The sequence below is a fragment of the Lygodium microphyllum genome, chromosome 30 (genome assembly GCF_053477565.2).
Source record: "Lygodium microphyllum isolate KBCC chromosome 30, Lygodium_microphyllum_v1.1.10, whole genome shotgun sequence".
NCBI classification, from domain to species: Eukaryota; Viridiplantae; Streptophyta; class Polypodiopsida; order Schizaeales; family Lygodiaceae; genus Lygodium; species Lygodium microphyllum.
This window is the reverse complement of record NC_141164.1, coordinates 69,962,088-69,979,831: the sequence shown is the minus strand read 5'-3', so window position 1 is coordinate 69,979,831 and position 17,744 is coordinate 69,962,088. Positions and strand designations below refer to the sequence as shown.

The window sequence follows — 17,744 nt, the reverse complement described above, 5'->3', positions numbered from 1 at the left end:
AGAAGAAGAAAAATGAAAAAAGAGGAGAGGGAGAGAGAAGGAAAAGAGAGGAGAGAGCGGGGAGAATAAAAGGAGAGAGAGAGAACCATGAGAAGAGAAAATAAACTAAAATAAAGGAGAGAGAGAGAGAGAGAGAGAGAGAGAGAGAATGAATTAGATATAGGAAATTGGGGGGAGAAGAGAGAGAGAAAGAGAGGGTGAAAATAAATAAATAAAGAGAGAAAGATGAAAAATGGATTGTTAAGCGAAGTTGCCAATGATACTCTGGCGTATCAAAGCTGCCTAACGTTCCGTATGCCCTTCAGGCCTAGCATTTGTTTGCACGAAATGCATGCGAAACACTAGTAATTGTAATGAGGATTATAGCTAGTGGGAGTTTGTAAGAAACTTCCTCCGAAGAACCTGCCTTTAGCACCCGTATCATGGGAAAAACATGTGCAGTTGCACCTTCTATGGAGGTTTTGGATGTAGAAATCTTTGAGCTACAAGAGCTTGAGCAGCTTGTCCAGCAGCACAGGCGACGAGAGCAACAAGAAGAAGAAGGAAGAGGAGAGGGACAAGAAGTCCGCCATCAGCAGCTGCTTGGACGCTTTATGAAGGCATTGGGGCCTCGAGGACCTGGCCTGGTTGCTGTCCGTGGCCTGCCCGGTCTGCCCTCTCTGAGGCAGGATTTACTTCCCATCGCTCAAGCCCTCGCTCTCTCACCTCCCTCCACTCGCTCGGCTTTTCTGAAGGTTAGCTTCATTTTTGATGACAGGAATAATGCTCATCATGGCAGAGTTTGATTTGGACCAGTTTTCCTTGGTTGATATTTGATGTTTTCAAAGCACTAGTTATCATAGATTGGGAAATTTCAACTTACAGACAAGTGAAAATTTGAATCAGGATTTTCAAATCTTTTCTTCAACCAGTTGAAAGCAGGAATAGGTAGGAATCGGATTGGTTTCCATGGTTGACAATGTTTCTTTTCTGCTGGTTTGATCATAAGTCAGCAGGAAAACTCTTGCCGGTTTTTGCAAACACATGTGATCATTGCAAACACGCGTGATCATTGCAAACCTCTCCTTTATCACTACTCATCCCTTTTGCACCCTCTTCTTTGGAGCAACTTGTTGAGTTTCTCTTAATAGCAGAGGTGGATGGCAGGTGTGGAGGAGTTTCAAGATGATGACAATACACTATTTGCTTAAATTCTTGCACTTTTTAGCCTCAAATCTGCATACCCCAAATTGAGACTTGAGTATCACATGTGATCCCCTTCTAGATGATACCAGTTACAAGTGCCTTGTTGGTGCTTTGATCTGGCTCATTCATATGAGGCCAGATATTTCTTTTGTGGTAGCACTCTTGTCTTCTTTTATGAAGACACCCTTGCAGGCTCACTAGAGGGCAGTTGTGAGTTCCATCCAAGTTTGATGGAGATGGACGAGCTTTGACTGTTTCCAGCCCTTGTATTAGTGTGCATTTTAGTTTTAGTGTGTTCACACTGGCTATTAGTGATCCAGCTCTGTGCATTTTGGTTTTATGCTGCCCAAAGGCTGCAGTCACACTGGATTGCCTTGTTTAGGGCTAATGATCAATTTTTTGATTAGGATGGCAGGGGGACTGCAGGTGCAGTCGGCCATGCTTATAGCACCTTTTTGCAAGAATTGACCAGTTTGGGGGCTGCTCCACTATGTATAGGAGCCCCAACAAAAACAAACACTTGGCAGTCATCTTGTTTTGTAGACCAGCACTTAACCTCTATCAGCTTGCATACTCCTCCCTTATCAGCTTGATTTGGTGTGCTCATTGACGCTTCGGGCTGCATGAAGGGACTGATCAGTCCACATTGTACATTCCATATTCAGAAAAGTGCAGATTTCTCCTTCTATTTTAATTAAACATTTTTAAAAGCTTTTTTTAATTAAAAGAATGAGAGAGAGAGAGAGAGAGGAGAAGAAGAAGAAGGAGGAGGAGGATTAAAAAAAAAGAAGAAGAAAGAGAAAAAGACGGAGAGGGGGGGAAAGAGGAAAGAGGAAAGTGAATAGTGTTTTTTAAATTAAACCTTTTTCTCCCCCCTCCCCCCTCCCCCCTCCCTCTCTCATGTGTAGGGCCTAGGTTCTCTCTCTCTCTCTCTCTCTCTCTCACACACACAGTCAGATTAAACTTTTTAATTTAAACTTTTTTAAATTAAACATTTTTGGGACATAGTTTTTTACACACTTTGAGAGGGAGATAGTCTTTCGCACACTTTGAGAGAGAAAAAGATGAAGAGAGGGAGAGAAAAAGAAAAGAGAATAGTCTTTTTTAAATTATACATTTTTTGATATAGTTTTTACCTTAGAGAGAGAGATAGAGAGGAAATATATAATTTGAAAGAGAGTAAAAATAGGGGGAGAGGAAGGGAAATTTAGAAATCCCCAAGTCTCTTTAAAAAACAGGACTTGTTGATCTTAATATTTTTTTTTTGAAATTTCTTTATACGTGTTTGGGGCTTTTTGTGTTGGAGCCCTTCAGCATCCAATTGAGGCCTTTGGTGATGCATCCAAGATTGCTCAAGCACTTGCCTTTGATGTTGGGTGAAAATCGACTTGCCAAGCGTCCAATACTTGGCAATGCTGTCACAAGCACTCGACATCGATCACAATGTCCTCGACATCGATCGCAATGTTCTCGACATTGACATTGAGGTGGGATATTAATCTTGCTAAAATTTTTTAAAAGAAAAAATGATAGTTATAAAAATGAAATGTGAAATAAAATATAAAAATGTAGTTGAAATTAGACACTTGTCATGCTTACACATGCGGTAAAACCTTCCTATCACATAAATATTAAATAATTGTGTGCGTCCTTCGCCCAAATTATAATCCAAAATGACTTGTACTTATTTTTATTTCCTTTCCTTTTGATACTCAAAGGAGTTTTGTTTCAGGGGGGATTGTGACTACTTTTTGTACGATCTCTAAATTAAGTCCGAAAGCTGTACTTGGGCATTCAGTCTTGCTTATGTGCCCGGTGTGGTTGGCTTTTGATCAGCCTCATTGAGCTATGCATACATACCTTTGAACCATGCCTTGCTTTAGGTCCTTGAGCTTGTTAGAAGACCATGCCATGACCATTCTCATGTTGTATCTCTCTCATATATCTCCTTTCTAAAATCATTGTATGGGATTAGACATTGCCGCTTCAATATAAGACCTTCCCATTTCCTTTTTCGGTATGTTTCATGTTGTGAGTTCAATCAATGAAATGCCTACTCCAATTTGATGTTGCATTCACTACTTATGCCAAGCTGTTCACAATGATTGATTTAAAGTTGCTTCCAAATGGTATCCCATTTGCAAAGAGAGTGAACACCTCTTCCACAAAAGAATATGGTAAGACCCTCTCTCACAAGCAATTGTAGTCATGCCGACTTATTCTCTCTTATGCTTCTGTGACCAAAATCAACAACCGGTCAGTACTTGATTAACTTGAGTGATATTGCAATTCCTCGAGTCCATTATTATAGAAGTGGTTTTCTCATGGACTTAACCTTGGTCATAATGGCAATCATCTTATGACAACAACTGAGCAATGATGTACAGTCGGTATACTTCAATTTGACCTGATTTACTATGAGAAATGCTCTATCATCCTAGCTCAAAATGTGGATATATCATCACAATTGAACAATCAAACATTGATTGACAAAATTTTGATTAAAGAGGAATTAGATATAGCTAGTCACTTTACAAGACTTTTCTTGCTTAGTGATTTGATTACTTACCTTTGTGAATTAGTTACCAAACCAAGTGACTTGGATGCTTCTATCGAGTTGGAGTATAAAATATATTTCTACAACTGGTGGATTCCTAAAATTGCATTTAGTGATGTAGTTAGTCATCATGATGAAGGTATTCATGATCATTGTAGTGATGTTTTTGGTAAATAGAGAAGAGTCATAACAGATCTTTTTGTCTGTCAACAATGTCTTGTAGTAGTATACAAGACCATCTTGTCAAAAATGCCTCTGAATATATGTGACCACGGATTCCACGCCTTTGGCCAAGACTGCCAAAGTGTTTCCTCATGTGAGCTCAAGACTAGGAGCCAAGCCTGCTCTTTGTCAAAGAAAATAGCTCACCATGAACCTGGATGTCAATCCCAACTCTAGGATTTGAACCTGCCAGATTTTGGTCAATGCGTCAAGAATGTTCCTCTTTGGAACCTGTGCACTTGTATACTAGTATGGATGAGGCTTGGCTACCCCATCTCACCACCGTTTTACACCCCCTCTCTGGCACCGGAGAGTTGTGAGGGATGACCGCATCACCTGGACTAGAAAGCAACAGAGGAAGGGGCAATCAAGCCCTTCCCATGGTTTGAAGAAGTGGATCCCTTCCACATTGCGGACTTCTCCTTGGTTGGAGGATTGGAGTCGAAGTCTAAGGAAGAGGATGACTCATCGGAGGAGTCCACATCCCGCTTCTTCTTCTTCTTCCGTGAGGCTGCTAACATCTTGCGGTCCTTCCGCAAGTGGCCCTTCTTACCATAGTGATAACAGTGGGCCTTCGATTTCTTCTTCCTATCACCCCTCTCTGAAGCTGTAAAGGCCTTATTGGATCCGCCATAATGAGATGAGAGCCTCCCCTATAAACATAAAGATGTCTCGTGCTCAAGCAGTATCGAGGACATGTGTAAAGCTCACATGTGTAGAGGATGGCTGTGCCCTCAAAGCATTTGCCACTCTATCAAACTCCGGAGGGAGCTTCTAGAGTATTGTGCCCACTAGATGTACCTCTAGAATGGCAGAGTGTATGTGTTGAAGCTGGTTATGTACCGATGTAACATGGAGCAAAAATGATTGAATGGTGTCCTTGGACTCAAAATTCATTTGCTGAAGCTATCCATAAAGGGTTACAACATGCATAGGGGAAGATGCCTTGTACAACATTTGAAGCTTCGACCATATCTTTGGGGATATCCTATTGGAGGTAACCGTCGGGAGAACTTCTTTTGTAACGTGTCCAACTGTCCGCATGTTGGACACGTCTTAGCAGCCCATCGGGAAGAGAGTCCAGAAAGCGCCGCCCGGCACTCCCACAGAATGTCACGGGGTTTGCGATCTAGTCTTCCTGAGTCTGCCACGAAGCGGACGCATTCCAGCCGTTTCCACTTTGGATCGACCTAAATCAGGGTTTCCCTAATGGTCAAGTTCCTCGAAGGTAACTAGCGTCGACGTTGAGTCCCGGACGAACTACTTTATGTAGAAACATCAGGGTCGAAGCGGATTTATACTGCACTTGGTTCAAGGAGAATGGGAAACGAGAGGGATGCGAAGCTCGACTTCTCTGCCCATAAGGCATAGTCCCATTCCGTTCCCCTAAAACAGTATAAATCGGGACTCTAGCTTTTTAGATTCTAGGTCATCGTTACCTTGTTGTCAATTCCGTTGAGAAAAGGTCTCGGCCAACCGGGACCACCCTTCCGTAGGACGGACCCATGGTCACATCCACCGCACTTTCCTCAGGTTGCTTTAGTTATCTAATTACCTACCACATTTAGTTTGACAAGTAAAAACAGCTTTCTTAATTAGCCAATTTAATCACTGGTTCCTTCACGTAACTTAGGCACTGACATAGAAAAACAATGTCAAGTAAGTTCCTTTTCAACAATTGATCTTATTTATCAATATTTGGAATACATCATATAATCCAGCCCGAAGGCTATTCCATAATCCGCCCGAAGGCTAATCCATAATCCGCCCGAAGTTTCTGCCCGTTGACTAGTATGCGGGCCTCGAGATCCAATCTCGAGTCACGTCGGCCTCTTGTGCAGGACCCGGAAGCAAAGGATTTATGGCCAGAGCTCCCCTTGGCACCCAAGCGTCCTCCTGCTCCAAGTAGCACCCACGGAGAGACCTCTTGCGACGGGTTCGGTCCACGTATCCGGCGCGGCTAACAACCCCCTTGGATAGGGTTAGGCAGACAGTCGGGGTTAACTGATGCTGCCTCTCCCTTCACCATTAGTTCCTTGAGCAAAGAAGAACAAACAGTGCTCCTAATTGTACAAACACAAGCATTCCAGTGGTCGTTTGTACGGCCAACTGCTAAGGTATAATTCCTTCTCTCCGAATGCATCCAACATTCGATCCGGGATCAATTGCGACTTGGCGAGATCCCAAGGGTTTCGTAAGCTAAGTTGCTTGTTTACCCTCTTTCCTTGGGTTAGGGTTTATACCCTGTTAACCCAAATTAACAAATACCTTAGGTTTCCTTAAGGTCAATAAATCCTGGACAACCTCGTTGCCCTAACTTGATTGGTCAATTGCTTGCTAGGTAATTCATAATTTCCCTAACTTGGCAAATCAGCCCCAAGGGAAGGTGATGTAGCAGGATGACTACTCATCCTCAAGATAATTTGACGTGTACTTAGGACTTGCCAACCTCGTTCTAAGGAGTGGCAATACTATTTTGTGATTTAACACAAAATCATGCGACGTTGCAACTTGTTGCACGAGATAAGAGTCGCACCTAACTTGTGGGATTATTTCCCCCCATCACACGATATTCTTTGTTAAGAATACCTTTGGTCAAGATGTAGGGTTTGGGAGTCCTCTTGACCCAATCCAACCCTAACCCTACTAGGCCGACAACATTTGGCCCTAGGGTTTCTAAATTTAAATGGAAGTCTAGTATTTGGCCAATTGATCCTTAGGGTAAGAATCCTAGGTTGTCCTTGTATAGGCGTTCAGCTAACCCTAACATTCTGTGAATGTGGGTAGGACCTTTGAGGTCGGAAATATTAAGTTGGTTTCCCGAGTGCGATACCAGGCAGAAATTCATTGCGACTTAACTCTACCTGGCGCATTGAGGTGATCACAAGTTGAGTTACACCATTACAAGCGATTTACCTAATTGATCTAATTGTCTTGCGACAAGAGGTGATTTTTCCTTAGAAGAGACGCAACTACTTTTCCTAAGAGATGTAAATAAATTTAAGATACAACATTCCATGCAAATATGCGATTCATAGACTTTTTCCTTCTATGCAACTATAAGATTTACAATGACCATTTCTTTTCCTTGCCTAAGCTATAATGATCGACAATTTAGGGCTACTCTTATAAACCCTACGTTGATTTACATCAAGAACTATGCCCATAAACCCTTCGTTTAATGCATTGAATTCAAGCTTTAATATGACAATTTTGTCCTTTCCCAATTACAACTTTGATAAAAGGAGTCCATGCATGAGCGATTGCCATGAGTCCATTAATGATTTGACTCGTCCTTTAGCACTTAACCCGTCTCAAAATGAACTATCATCGCATGCAATTTACAAGATCATAAAGTCCTTCCCATGCATTGTGACTATTTTGGGCAACATTCAAAGGCGTCTAGGATTATCTCATGCACGAGTCACGATTAGGAAGTTATAACCTAAGTGCATTATGCGCTGTTCTTTTCCGTGGGGCAATCAAGGATGCATTTAGACAAATCCACCTTTTAACTTATGCAATATGCGTTCAGGATTGCAACTTGAAAGTGCAAGCAATTTCAAATGCACATTATGCAACTAAATCTTGTAAACTTGGGTGAGCAATTAAAATTTCCAAATGTATTTAACTCGACTATGTGAATTAAAGACATGCTTAAATGCATTCTTTTCATGCGAGAATCAATTTTAAGAACCTGGGCATTGAGGTTCGGTCTATTGTCCACACGCGAACTCGGAGTGGAAGCTCCCGCGTGTGCGCCTTGCGTCTTTGGCTTAGGAGCCATTATGTAGGGAATTTCGCCGCAACAACTCCCCCTTGGATTACTCGCGTGTCCCGAAGTCTCACAGTCCGCGATCTCCCTCTCCCGTGCAGGACACGGGCCTTGGAGACTTGGGTTTAAAACCCCGGGAAAGGCACGGGAGAACAGGGCTTAAGGAGGGTTAAAATTAGAAGCTTCCAAAGAAGCTTCTAAGCTTCTGGCTTCTGACAGAAGTTGTGGAAAAAGAACGTGATGATGGAGAGGATGATGGCGATGATGATGATTATGATGATAGTGATGGTGAGGCGGCAGCTTGGGCGGCAGCGGCAGCGGCAGCAGTTGGCGGCGCTTCCTCAAGGCGGCAACGGGCAGCACGGCGTCTCCAACAGCATGGCTCCCTCTCTCTCTCTTCTCCCCCCTCAAGCTTCAGGGGGGGGGTCATATAGAATAAGGGGGGGAGAGAGAGCCACACACGTGGCTCCACATGCCTCCTCCCTCCCCCCATGCTCTCCACATAACTCAAGGTCCCCTCCATACTCCCCCTCCTTGCCATGCATCGGCTGAGGGGAGAGGATTAAAAAAATTTGCACAAAATTTAACCATTATCCATTTGCCTTTTCCCGTGAAGGATGTTTCCGTGTGGGCTTGCAGTTTCAAGCCTCGGCCTCTTTTGCACAACGCGGCTGGAGTTTATTAATGCGCGCGGAGGGAACACTTAGCCACCAACATTCATCGATGCGAAATATTATTTTGAACCGCTTTTTGCGCGTGGTGTGTGGGATCATTAATATTTCGTGCGAAAATATTACATTCTCTCCCCCTTGGAGGAATCGAGATGTCCTCATCTCGAGAAGAACTGGGGGTATTGTTGGTTGAGAGTACTTTCATCCATCCAAGTAGCATCCTCTTCGGGATAATCTTTCCACTGGACGAGGTATTCTCTCAAGGTTTTGGATCTCAAATGCCTCTTCCTAACATCTAAGATCCTGTGAGGCCATAGCTCAAGGACTCCTTGGCTAGGCATTACAACTTGTTGATCATCAAGCACGTGATTAGGGTTAGGTACATACTTTTTCAGTAGGTTGATATGGAATACATTATGAACTTTTAGGTTCTCAGGGAGTTGAAGTCTGTAAGCATTAGGCCCTAGGCACTTCAGGATCTTGTAGGGTCCACAATACCTTGGACTTAGCTTTTTACATTTCCCTAAGGATAGGGAACTCTTCTTTGGACGTACGCGAATGAAGACCATATCTCCTTCAACGAAGGATCTGTCTTGCCATTTCAAGTCTGCGTAAGCTTTTTATCTCTCCTTGGCGGTTTGGATGTCCTGTCTTATTGACTTGATTTGGTCATCCATGTCTTCTAGCATCTGCTTTGAAGCTTCAACCCTCAGGGTTGGATTTGAAAAGCTCAAAGGACTACGATAGTCGTGCTCATACAATGCTTGAAAAGGGGTCATCTGAATGCTTTGTTGGTAGGAAGCATTGTAGGCAAACTCAACCAGTGGCATATATTGAATCCACTTTTTGGGTTCGCGACAACAATGTGCCCTTAGCATATCCTCAATGACCTGGTTGACTCACTCCGTTTGACCATCGATTTGGGGATGCTAAGCTGTAATAAAAAAGAGTTGAGTCTCTATGGCCTCGAAGATAGCCCTCCAGAAGTGTGATGTGAAGAGAGAGTCACGATCACTAATGATTCTTCTAGGTAACCCATGCAGTTTGAAAATCTCCTTCATGAATAACCTTGCGATGTCTGAGGCTTTATAGTTTGTCTTAACAGGAATAAGATGTGCAACCTTGGTAAGCATATCAACCACGACCATAATGGAGTTGTGTCCTCCCTGAACTTGGGGCAGGTCAACAACAAAGTCCATACTAATGAACTCCCATTTCATTTGGGAAATGTCAAGCGGTTGCAACTTCCCTGGCATTTTTGACATGTTCAGCCTTAATGCGTTGACAAGACAAACATTCCGTGACATATTTGAGAACGTCACCTTTAAGCTTTTCCTAATAATAGCTCTTTCTGACTGCATTGAGAGTCTTGGCATAGCCAGGATGTCCTGAGAAAGGGGAGCCATGGGCTTCCCAAAGTATCTTCTGCTTGAGTGACTGGCTTGCCGGCATACATAATCTCGTTCTATAGTAGACAAGTCCACTATTGATAGAGAATTCTAGATACTTTGTTTGTAGCTTCGGGTCTTGATCCTTGATAGGGATCTCCCTTAGCAATTTTTGATAGGTTGGGTCATGGCATGTCTCTTCTTTAGCTAGCTCAAGAATTGGATTGTTTGGAATGGATACCTTTGTGGCAAGAGATCTGGCTGTTGATGGAATTTGCAAGATTAGAGAATTCAGAAATGCCTTGCGACTGAGTGGATCGGCAACTACATTCTCCTTTCCAGGCCGGTATTTGATTTCAAAATCATATTCCTCCAGCACTTCGATCCATCGACGTTGCCTCATATTGAGCTCATTCTGGGTAAAAATCCATTTAAGACTTTTATGATCCGTCACTTAGGTGAACTTGTTACCCAGCAAGCAGTGTCTTCAAAGCTTAAGAGCATGGATGACAACTAACAGCTCCAGATCATGGGTAGCATAGTTCCTTTTATGGCTCTTCAGTTTCCTTAAAGAGTATGCCACAGGATTCAATGTCTGCTTCCATGGATGGGTCTTCTTCATCACACGGCTCCTTGTTGGCAACACTGGAGGTTCTCCCTCTGGCCATGACGGTGGCTCCTTGTCCACGGACGGTTCCTTGGGATGGCCCTTGATGTTGTCCTCCGCTAAGCTTGGGACACTGCCTTTTAAAGTGGCCGGGCTCGTTGCAATGGAAGCAACGGAGATTGCGGCCATTACCTTGGGTAGGAACGAAATTATTGACAGTGTTGGTCCTAGCTTTCTTCCTTTGTGCTTGATTTTGGCCCTGTGCTCTCTTGGCATGAGACCTAAACACTCCCTTGTTTTTATCCTTGTAAGACCAAGCCCTGTTATTTTTTGGCCTGGCCTGCACCTCCTGTATTATGGGTGCAGCTCGAATGAGCGCATCCTGTAAATCTGTTGGGCGCATTGATTTGAGATGGGTGTTTATGGGTGGGTTTAATCCGTCACAAAACTGACACCTGTTGTGTCATATCCATTTGTGGCGCGTACTTCAAAAGAAAGACGAACTTTGAATAGTATGCATCAAGAGATAGACCAAGCTGCTTCAGTTCATAGAACTCGTTCATCTTCTGCGTGCGGTAGGTAGGTGGTAGATATCTCCCACGCATAGCACTTTTAAGCTTTTCCAACGTAACTGACCCTTCCGAGATCCCTTGGTCTCTGCACCATTGCTTCCACCAAAGTCTTGCTTCGCCGGTAAGCTTCAGTTTGGCGAGCATCGCTTGGTTAGCGGGTGCATTTTTGCTACTTCGAAATAATCCTCCATGGATTCGATCCAGATCTTAGCATCAGTTTGGACGGTCCTTCCCTTACCATCGAATTCTGGTGGCTTGATTTGTTTGAGAAGAAAATTCTTCTCCTGAATTACAGCCGTACTTGGTATAGGGGTCGGACCTAGGAATCTGCACTTGTGGTTGCGCCTGGGCAATAAGATTCTTTACATTAAAAACTTGCTAAGCGTTTCTCACATTACATTACATGCCTAGTTCAGCTTTTAGTCAAGTGATCCAATCACTTAACTCCTTTATCAACACTTACAATCAAGATAGTTATTGATTAAAAAAAAGTCTATTTCATTCATATGGGCATAGCCCTTTCTGAGTACAATTATTTTTGGGAAGGTGTACAAGCTGATTGGCACATCAATTTGGGAAGAATAAGATTGTGTTACATTCAGCTACGGGAACTGAGTAATAATATGGATTGGGGTCATGGATTTTCAGGAATCGATAGGCCATAGGAAGCTTAGGGTATCCTTTCCTTTGATACTCGTTCTTCACATAACGTCCCAACACCTTGATTCTGTCGGCAAGGATTACTCGAGTCACTTCCTCGTACACATACTTGTTTTGCTTGACCTTTCGACTGTCGACATGTAGGGTTGCGTTTGCGTGAGCCTCAACAAAGATGAATAGCTTCACGATCTTTAAGTCCTCCATCCACTTGATTATCTTCAAGTTGGTCCGAAGGTATGCAAGTTAGTGGGTAGCTATGTAATAAATTCCTGAATCACCCGTCCATCTCCGTTCCACGTACAGGGGTGAAGGATTGTAGATGCGGTCTAGGATATTCATCATACCTAGCCTCCGTCGATAATCCGAAGCATGCATCGCGGCCATAAACATAACCTGGAACACCAAGAATTTGTTCCATGCTTCATGACTCTGCAGGCGAGCATCGATAAGTAAGTAAGGAAATGTTCTTAACAGCGACATTTGCTCTACTTCTCCTCATTAAGTTTCCTTGTAAATATTTAAATCTCGTTGGTTCGCTCTGATACCAACTGTAATGTGTCCACCTGTCCGCTTGTAGGATACGTCTTAGCAGCCCATCGGGAAGAGAGTCCAGAAAGCGCCGCCCGGCACTCCCACGGAATGTCACGGGGTTTGCGATCTAGTCTTCCCGAGTCTGCCATGAAGCGGAAGCATTCCGGCCGTTCCCACTTTGGATCGACCTGAATCAAGGTTTCCCTAATGGTCAAGTTCCTTGGAGCTTAACTAGTGTCGACGTCGAGTCCCAGACGAACTACTTTACGCAGAAACATTAGGGTCGAAGCGGATTTATACTGCACTTGGTTCAAGGAGAATGGGAAACGAGAGGGATGCGAAGCTCGACCTCTCTGCCCATAAGGCATAGTCCCATTCCGTTCTCCTAAAACAGTATAAATCGGGACTCTAGCTTTTAGATTCTAGGTCATCGTTACCTTGTTGTCAATTCTGTTGAGAAAAGTTCCCGGCTAACCGGGACCACCCTTCCGTAGGACGGACCCATGGTCACATCCACCGCACTTTCCTCAGGTTGCTTTAGTTATCTAATTACCTACCACATTTAGTTTGACAAGTAAAAATAGCTTTCTTAATTAGCTAATTAATCACTGGTTCCTTCACGCAACTTAGGCACTGACATATAAAAACAATGTCAAGCAAGTTTCTTTTCAACAATTGATCTTATTTATCAGTCTTTGGAATATATCATATAATCCAATCCAAAGGCTATTCCATAATCCGCCTGAAGGCAATCCATAATCTACCCGAAGGCATTTCCAGTAATCCCCAGGGATCGCTATTTCAAGTTTCCGCCCGTTGACTAGTATGGGGGCCTCGAGATCCAATCTCGAGTCACATCAGCCTCTTGTGCAGGACCCAGAGGCAAGGGATTTACAGCCCGAGGCCCCCCTTCCCCCCCCCCGCCCCCCCCCCCCCGGCACCCAAGCGTCCTCCTGCTCCAAGTAGCACCCATGGAGAGACCTCTCACGGCGGGTTCGGCCCACGTACTCGGCGCGGCTAACAACCCCCTTGGATAGGGTCAGGTAGACAGTCGGGGGTAATTGATGCTGCCTCTCCCTCCAAGCTTTCAACCTGAAGCGTTAGTTATTTTTCAGCATTAGTTCCTTGAGCAAAGAAGAACAAACAATGCTCCTAATTGTACAAATACAAGCATTCCAGTGGTCGTTTGTACGGCCAATTGCTAAGGTATAATTCCTTCTCTCCGAATGCATCCAGGATTGGATCCGGGATCAATTGCGACTTGGCGAGATCCCAAGGGTTTCGTAAGCTAAGTTGCTTGTTTACCCTCTTTCCTTGGGTTAGGGTTTATACCCTGTTAACCCAAATTAACAAATACCTTAGGTTTCCTTAAGGTCAATAAATCCTGGACAACCTCGTTGCCCTAATTTGATTGGTCAATTGCTTGCTAGGTAATTCATAATTTCCCTAACTTGGCAAATCAGCCCCAAGGGAAGGTGATGTAGCAGGATGACTACTCATCCTCAAGATAATTTGACATGTACTTAGGACTTGCCAACCTCGTTCTAAGGAGTGGCAATACTATTTTGTGATTTAACACAAAATCATGCGACGTTGCAGCTTGTTGTACGAGACAAGAGTCGCACCTAACTTGTGGGATTATTTCCCCCCATCACACGGTATTCTTTGTCAAGAATACCTTTGGTCAAGATGTAGGGTTTGGGAGTCCTCTTGACCCAATCCAACCCTAACCCTACTAGGCCGACAACGTTTGGCCCTAGGGTTTCTAAATTCAAATGGAAGTCTAGTATTTGGCCAATTGATCCTTAGGGTAAGAACCCTAGATTGTCCTTGCATAGGCGTTCAGCTAACCCTAACATTCTGTGAATGTGGGTAGGACCTTTGAGGTCGGAAATATTAAGTCGGTTTCCGGAGTGCGATACCAGGCAGAAATTCATTGCGACTTAACTCTACCTAACGCTTTGAGGTGATCACCATTTGAGTTACACCATTATAAGCGATTTACCTAATTGATCTAATTGTCTTGCGACAAGAGGTGATCTTTCCTTAGAAGAGATGCAACTACTTTTCCTAAGAGATGTAAATAAATTAAAGATAAAACATTCCATGCAAATATGCGATTCATAGACTTTTTCCTTCTATGCAACTATAAGATTTACAATGACCATTTCTTTTCCTTGCCTAAGCTATAACGATTAACAATTTAGGGCTACTCGTATAAACCCTACGTTGATTTACATCAAGAACTATGCCCATAAACCCTTCGTTTAATGCATTGAATTCAAGCTTTAATATGACAATTTCATCCTTTCCCAATTATAACTTCGATAAAAGGAGTCCATGCATGAGCGATTGCCATGAGTCCATTAATGATTTGACTCGTCCTTTAGCACTTAACCCGTCTCAAAATGAACTATCATCGCATGCAATTTACAAGATCATAAAGTCCTTCCCATGCATTGTGATTATTTTGGGCAACATTCAAAGGCGTCTAGGATTATCTCATGCACGAGTCACGATTAGGAAGTTATAACCTAAGTGCATTATGTGCTGTTCTTTTCCGCGGGGCAATCAAGGATGCATTTAGACAAATCCACCTTTTAACTTATGCAATATGCGTTCAGGATTGCAACTTGGAAGTGCAAGCAATTTCAAATGCACATCATGCAACTAAATCTTGTAAACTCGGGTGAGCAATTAAAATTTCCAAATGTATTTAACTCGACTACGTGAATTAAAGACATGCTTAAATTCATTCTTTTCATGCGAGAATCAATTTTAAGAACCTGGGCATTGAGGTTCGAGGTGTTGTCCACACGCGAACTCAGAGTGGAAGCTCCCGCGTGTGCGCCTCGCGTCTTTGGCTTAGGAGCCATTATGTAGGGAATTTCGCCACAGTAACTCCCCCTTGGATTACTCGCGTGTCCCGAAGTCTCACAGTCCGCGATCTCCCTCTCTCGCGCAGGACACGGGTCTTGGAGACTTGGGTTTAAAACCTCGGGAAAGGCACGGGAGAACAGGGCTGAAGGAGGCTTAAAATTAGAAGCTTCCAAAGAAGCTTCTGGCTTTTGACAGAAGTCGTGGAAAAAGAGCGTGATGATGGAGAGGATGATGGCGATGATGACAATTATGATGATGGTGATGGTGAGGCGGCAGCCTGGGCGGCAACGGCAGCAGGTGACGGCGCTTCCTCAGGGCGGCGACGGGCAGCACGGCGTCTCCAGCAGCACGGCTCCCTCTCTCTGTTCTCCCTCCTCAAGCTTTAGGGGGGGGGGTCATATAGGATAAGGGGGAGGGAGATATCCACTCACGTGGCTCCACATGCCTCCTCCCTCCCCCCATGCTCTCCACATAACTCAAGGTCCCCTCCATACTCCCTCTCCCCGCCATGCATCGGCTGAGGGGAGAGGATTAAAAAAAATTGCACAAAATTTAACCATTATCCATTTGCCTTTTCCCGTGAAGGGTGTTCCCGTGTGGGCTTGCGGTTTCAAGCCTCGGCCTCTTTTGCACAATGCGGCTGGAGTTTATTAATGCGCGCAGAGGGAACACTTAGCCACCAACATTTATCGATGCAGAAGATTATTTTGAACCGCTTTTTGTGCGTGGTGTGCGGGGTCATTAATATTTCGCGCGGAAATATTACATCTTTAGAAATACACTGAAGCAGTGGAGAATATGCACAGGTATCATCCAAATCCCATGTAAGCACAACTTCCTCATGGTTGTCCTCATCAAAATCTTGAGGTAGAGGAGAAGGACACTGAGGCTGAGGAATAGCTCCACATACAATGTACCAAAGCGGCTTATGCACAAACCAAGCTTTCATCATAGCACTCCATGTAAGATAGTCTGGTCCATGTAACTCATCATCTGTAGAAGTGCACGGAGTGGCCATTTGGAGAGGAGAAGAAGAGAAGATAGAGGATAGAGGGTATATAGAGAAGGAATACGGCCAAACCAACGGCAAAGGCTTCACGAAATGAGAGTTCGCATGTAGTGTAACCAAAAATTTGATTAAAAACAAAGGCCAACTGCTGCAAAATGAAGAAAAGCCAGTCAAAAACAGCAAAAATGGCCTGCACAAACAATTGCCCAACCACGGTTAGGGGCAGAAAACCAAAAAACAGGTTTGTGGAGCATTTAATGCAGCAAACTGACAAATGCAGCCTGAAATCCAGGCGCAGATTGAAAATGCAGGTTGTTGGTCTGAAAAACGTAGGCCTGATCAGCAGGGGGAAGAAAGACTTGTGATCATCAGAAAAATCACAGCAGGAACCTAGATCCTACAATCAAGCCATGTAAGGCATAGGCCAGACTCACACATGAGCTGACTAGACTGCTAATACCTACCCCCCCCCCCCCCCCCAATGGAGTTCCATCTGCTGTAGCCTGCTGGTCTCACTTGTGGAGCACCATACCTAACAATATTCGAGGCATCAAAACGAGGCTGCTGTTGGTGAGGATGACTTGCTGCTGATGACATCAGCCTAAAATAGTGGTCTACTTGGCTGCTATACTACAAGTAATGATGACATCAGCAGTGAAGCTCGGGTGGAAGGGGGCAGATTGATAAAACACAGCAGATAGAGCGTGGCTAGTGTAAAGAAATACTCGAGCACAAAGACACAAGTGTATGACAAAACACAAAGTATAATAGAAGAACATAGAGGTGAAGAGTAACTTAGAGACAATGAACATTGAAGAATGAATAATGAATAAATATGATGGTCACTGCAGCAAACACACTATGCAAAGTGAATACAAAACCTCAAACTCCCATGTTTTTGAAGGACTGGGGTAGAGAGATGAGTTGGAGTATGTTGTACTCTATATGGATCTGAAAATGCAGCAGGTAGCCTTTGGATGTGATCAGCAGCTGCCAAATGCAGATCTGTGTGTCTGGGTCAGGTTGAACATGGCAGTGGCAGCTTGGAACAATGGGCAGCAGGCTGAGGAAGATCAGGACAATGAAGGCGACTAGTAGTAGATTGCAAAATACAGTTGTCAAACTGCTCCTGGAAGGGTGGCCTCAGCTGATGACTACAAATTCAAACTGGGAAAGTGCTGGCTGCAGCAAATGCGAGTCTATGGGGGCTCAAATGCTGATGGTGATGGCTGGCTGACAGTTTGGACAGGTTGGAAGCTGCCCCAACTACAAATGCAAGGCCTTGATTAGTGTAGACTGATCGCTTGGTGCTGTAGAAGGTCCAGTCATCATTGTGAACCGAGGTATCTGCCATAGAGGGGCGTAGATAGAAGTGGAGAAGTGGGTGTTAGCTGATGGAGGGCCTACAATGAATGAGTGAGATGGCTGAGTGGAAGGGCAACCTACTATTTACAAATGTGAATCCTCTCAAATTAGGGTTTGGCTTATGGGACACTAACACTCTTAAGCCAAACCCAAATTAGGGTTTGGCTTATTAGACACATGCACTCTCTAGGAAAGTTTGGTAAAAATTATGTTTTGGGTCTATAATTTAGAGCGAATCAATATGCATGCTTCAGCTCAAAAACCCCTCTCAAGCCACAACTAGTACCTAAGCGGGACTACAAGGCATAGCTTATCCCATAAT

General features: G+C 44.0%; 1 protein-coding gene across 3 annotated transcripts in view; it reads left to right on the top strand.

Annotated features, from left to right (window-relative positions):
• The first annotated feature begins 319 nt into the window (after window positions 1-319).
• LOC148009972 (2-oxoglutarate (2OG) and Fe(II)-dependent oxygenase superfamily protein) overlaps window positions 320-17,744 on the top strand; it is a 45,940-nt gene continuing 28,515 nt past the window's right edge. The window contains exons 1-2 of one of the 3 annotated variants that reach the window (XM_087672743.1): window positions 597-734; window positions 2,500-2,672. In XM_087672743.1, coding sequence (XP_087528869.1) covers window positions 2,598-2,672 — 75 coding nt within the window. In that variant the 5' untranslated portion in view covers window positions 597-734; window positions 2,500-2,597. Of the gene's footprint in view, window positions 735-2,499; window positions 2,673-17,744 lie in introns of all 3 variants that reach the window. The other 2 variants (XM_087672744.1, XM_087672742.1) reach the window with 2 other exon arrangements.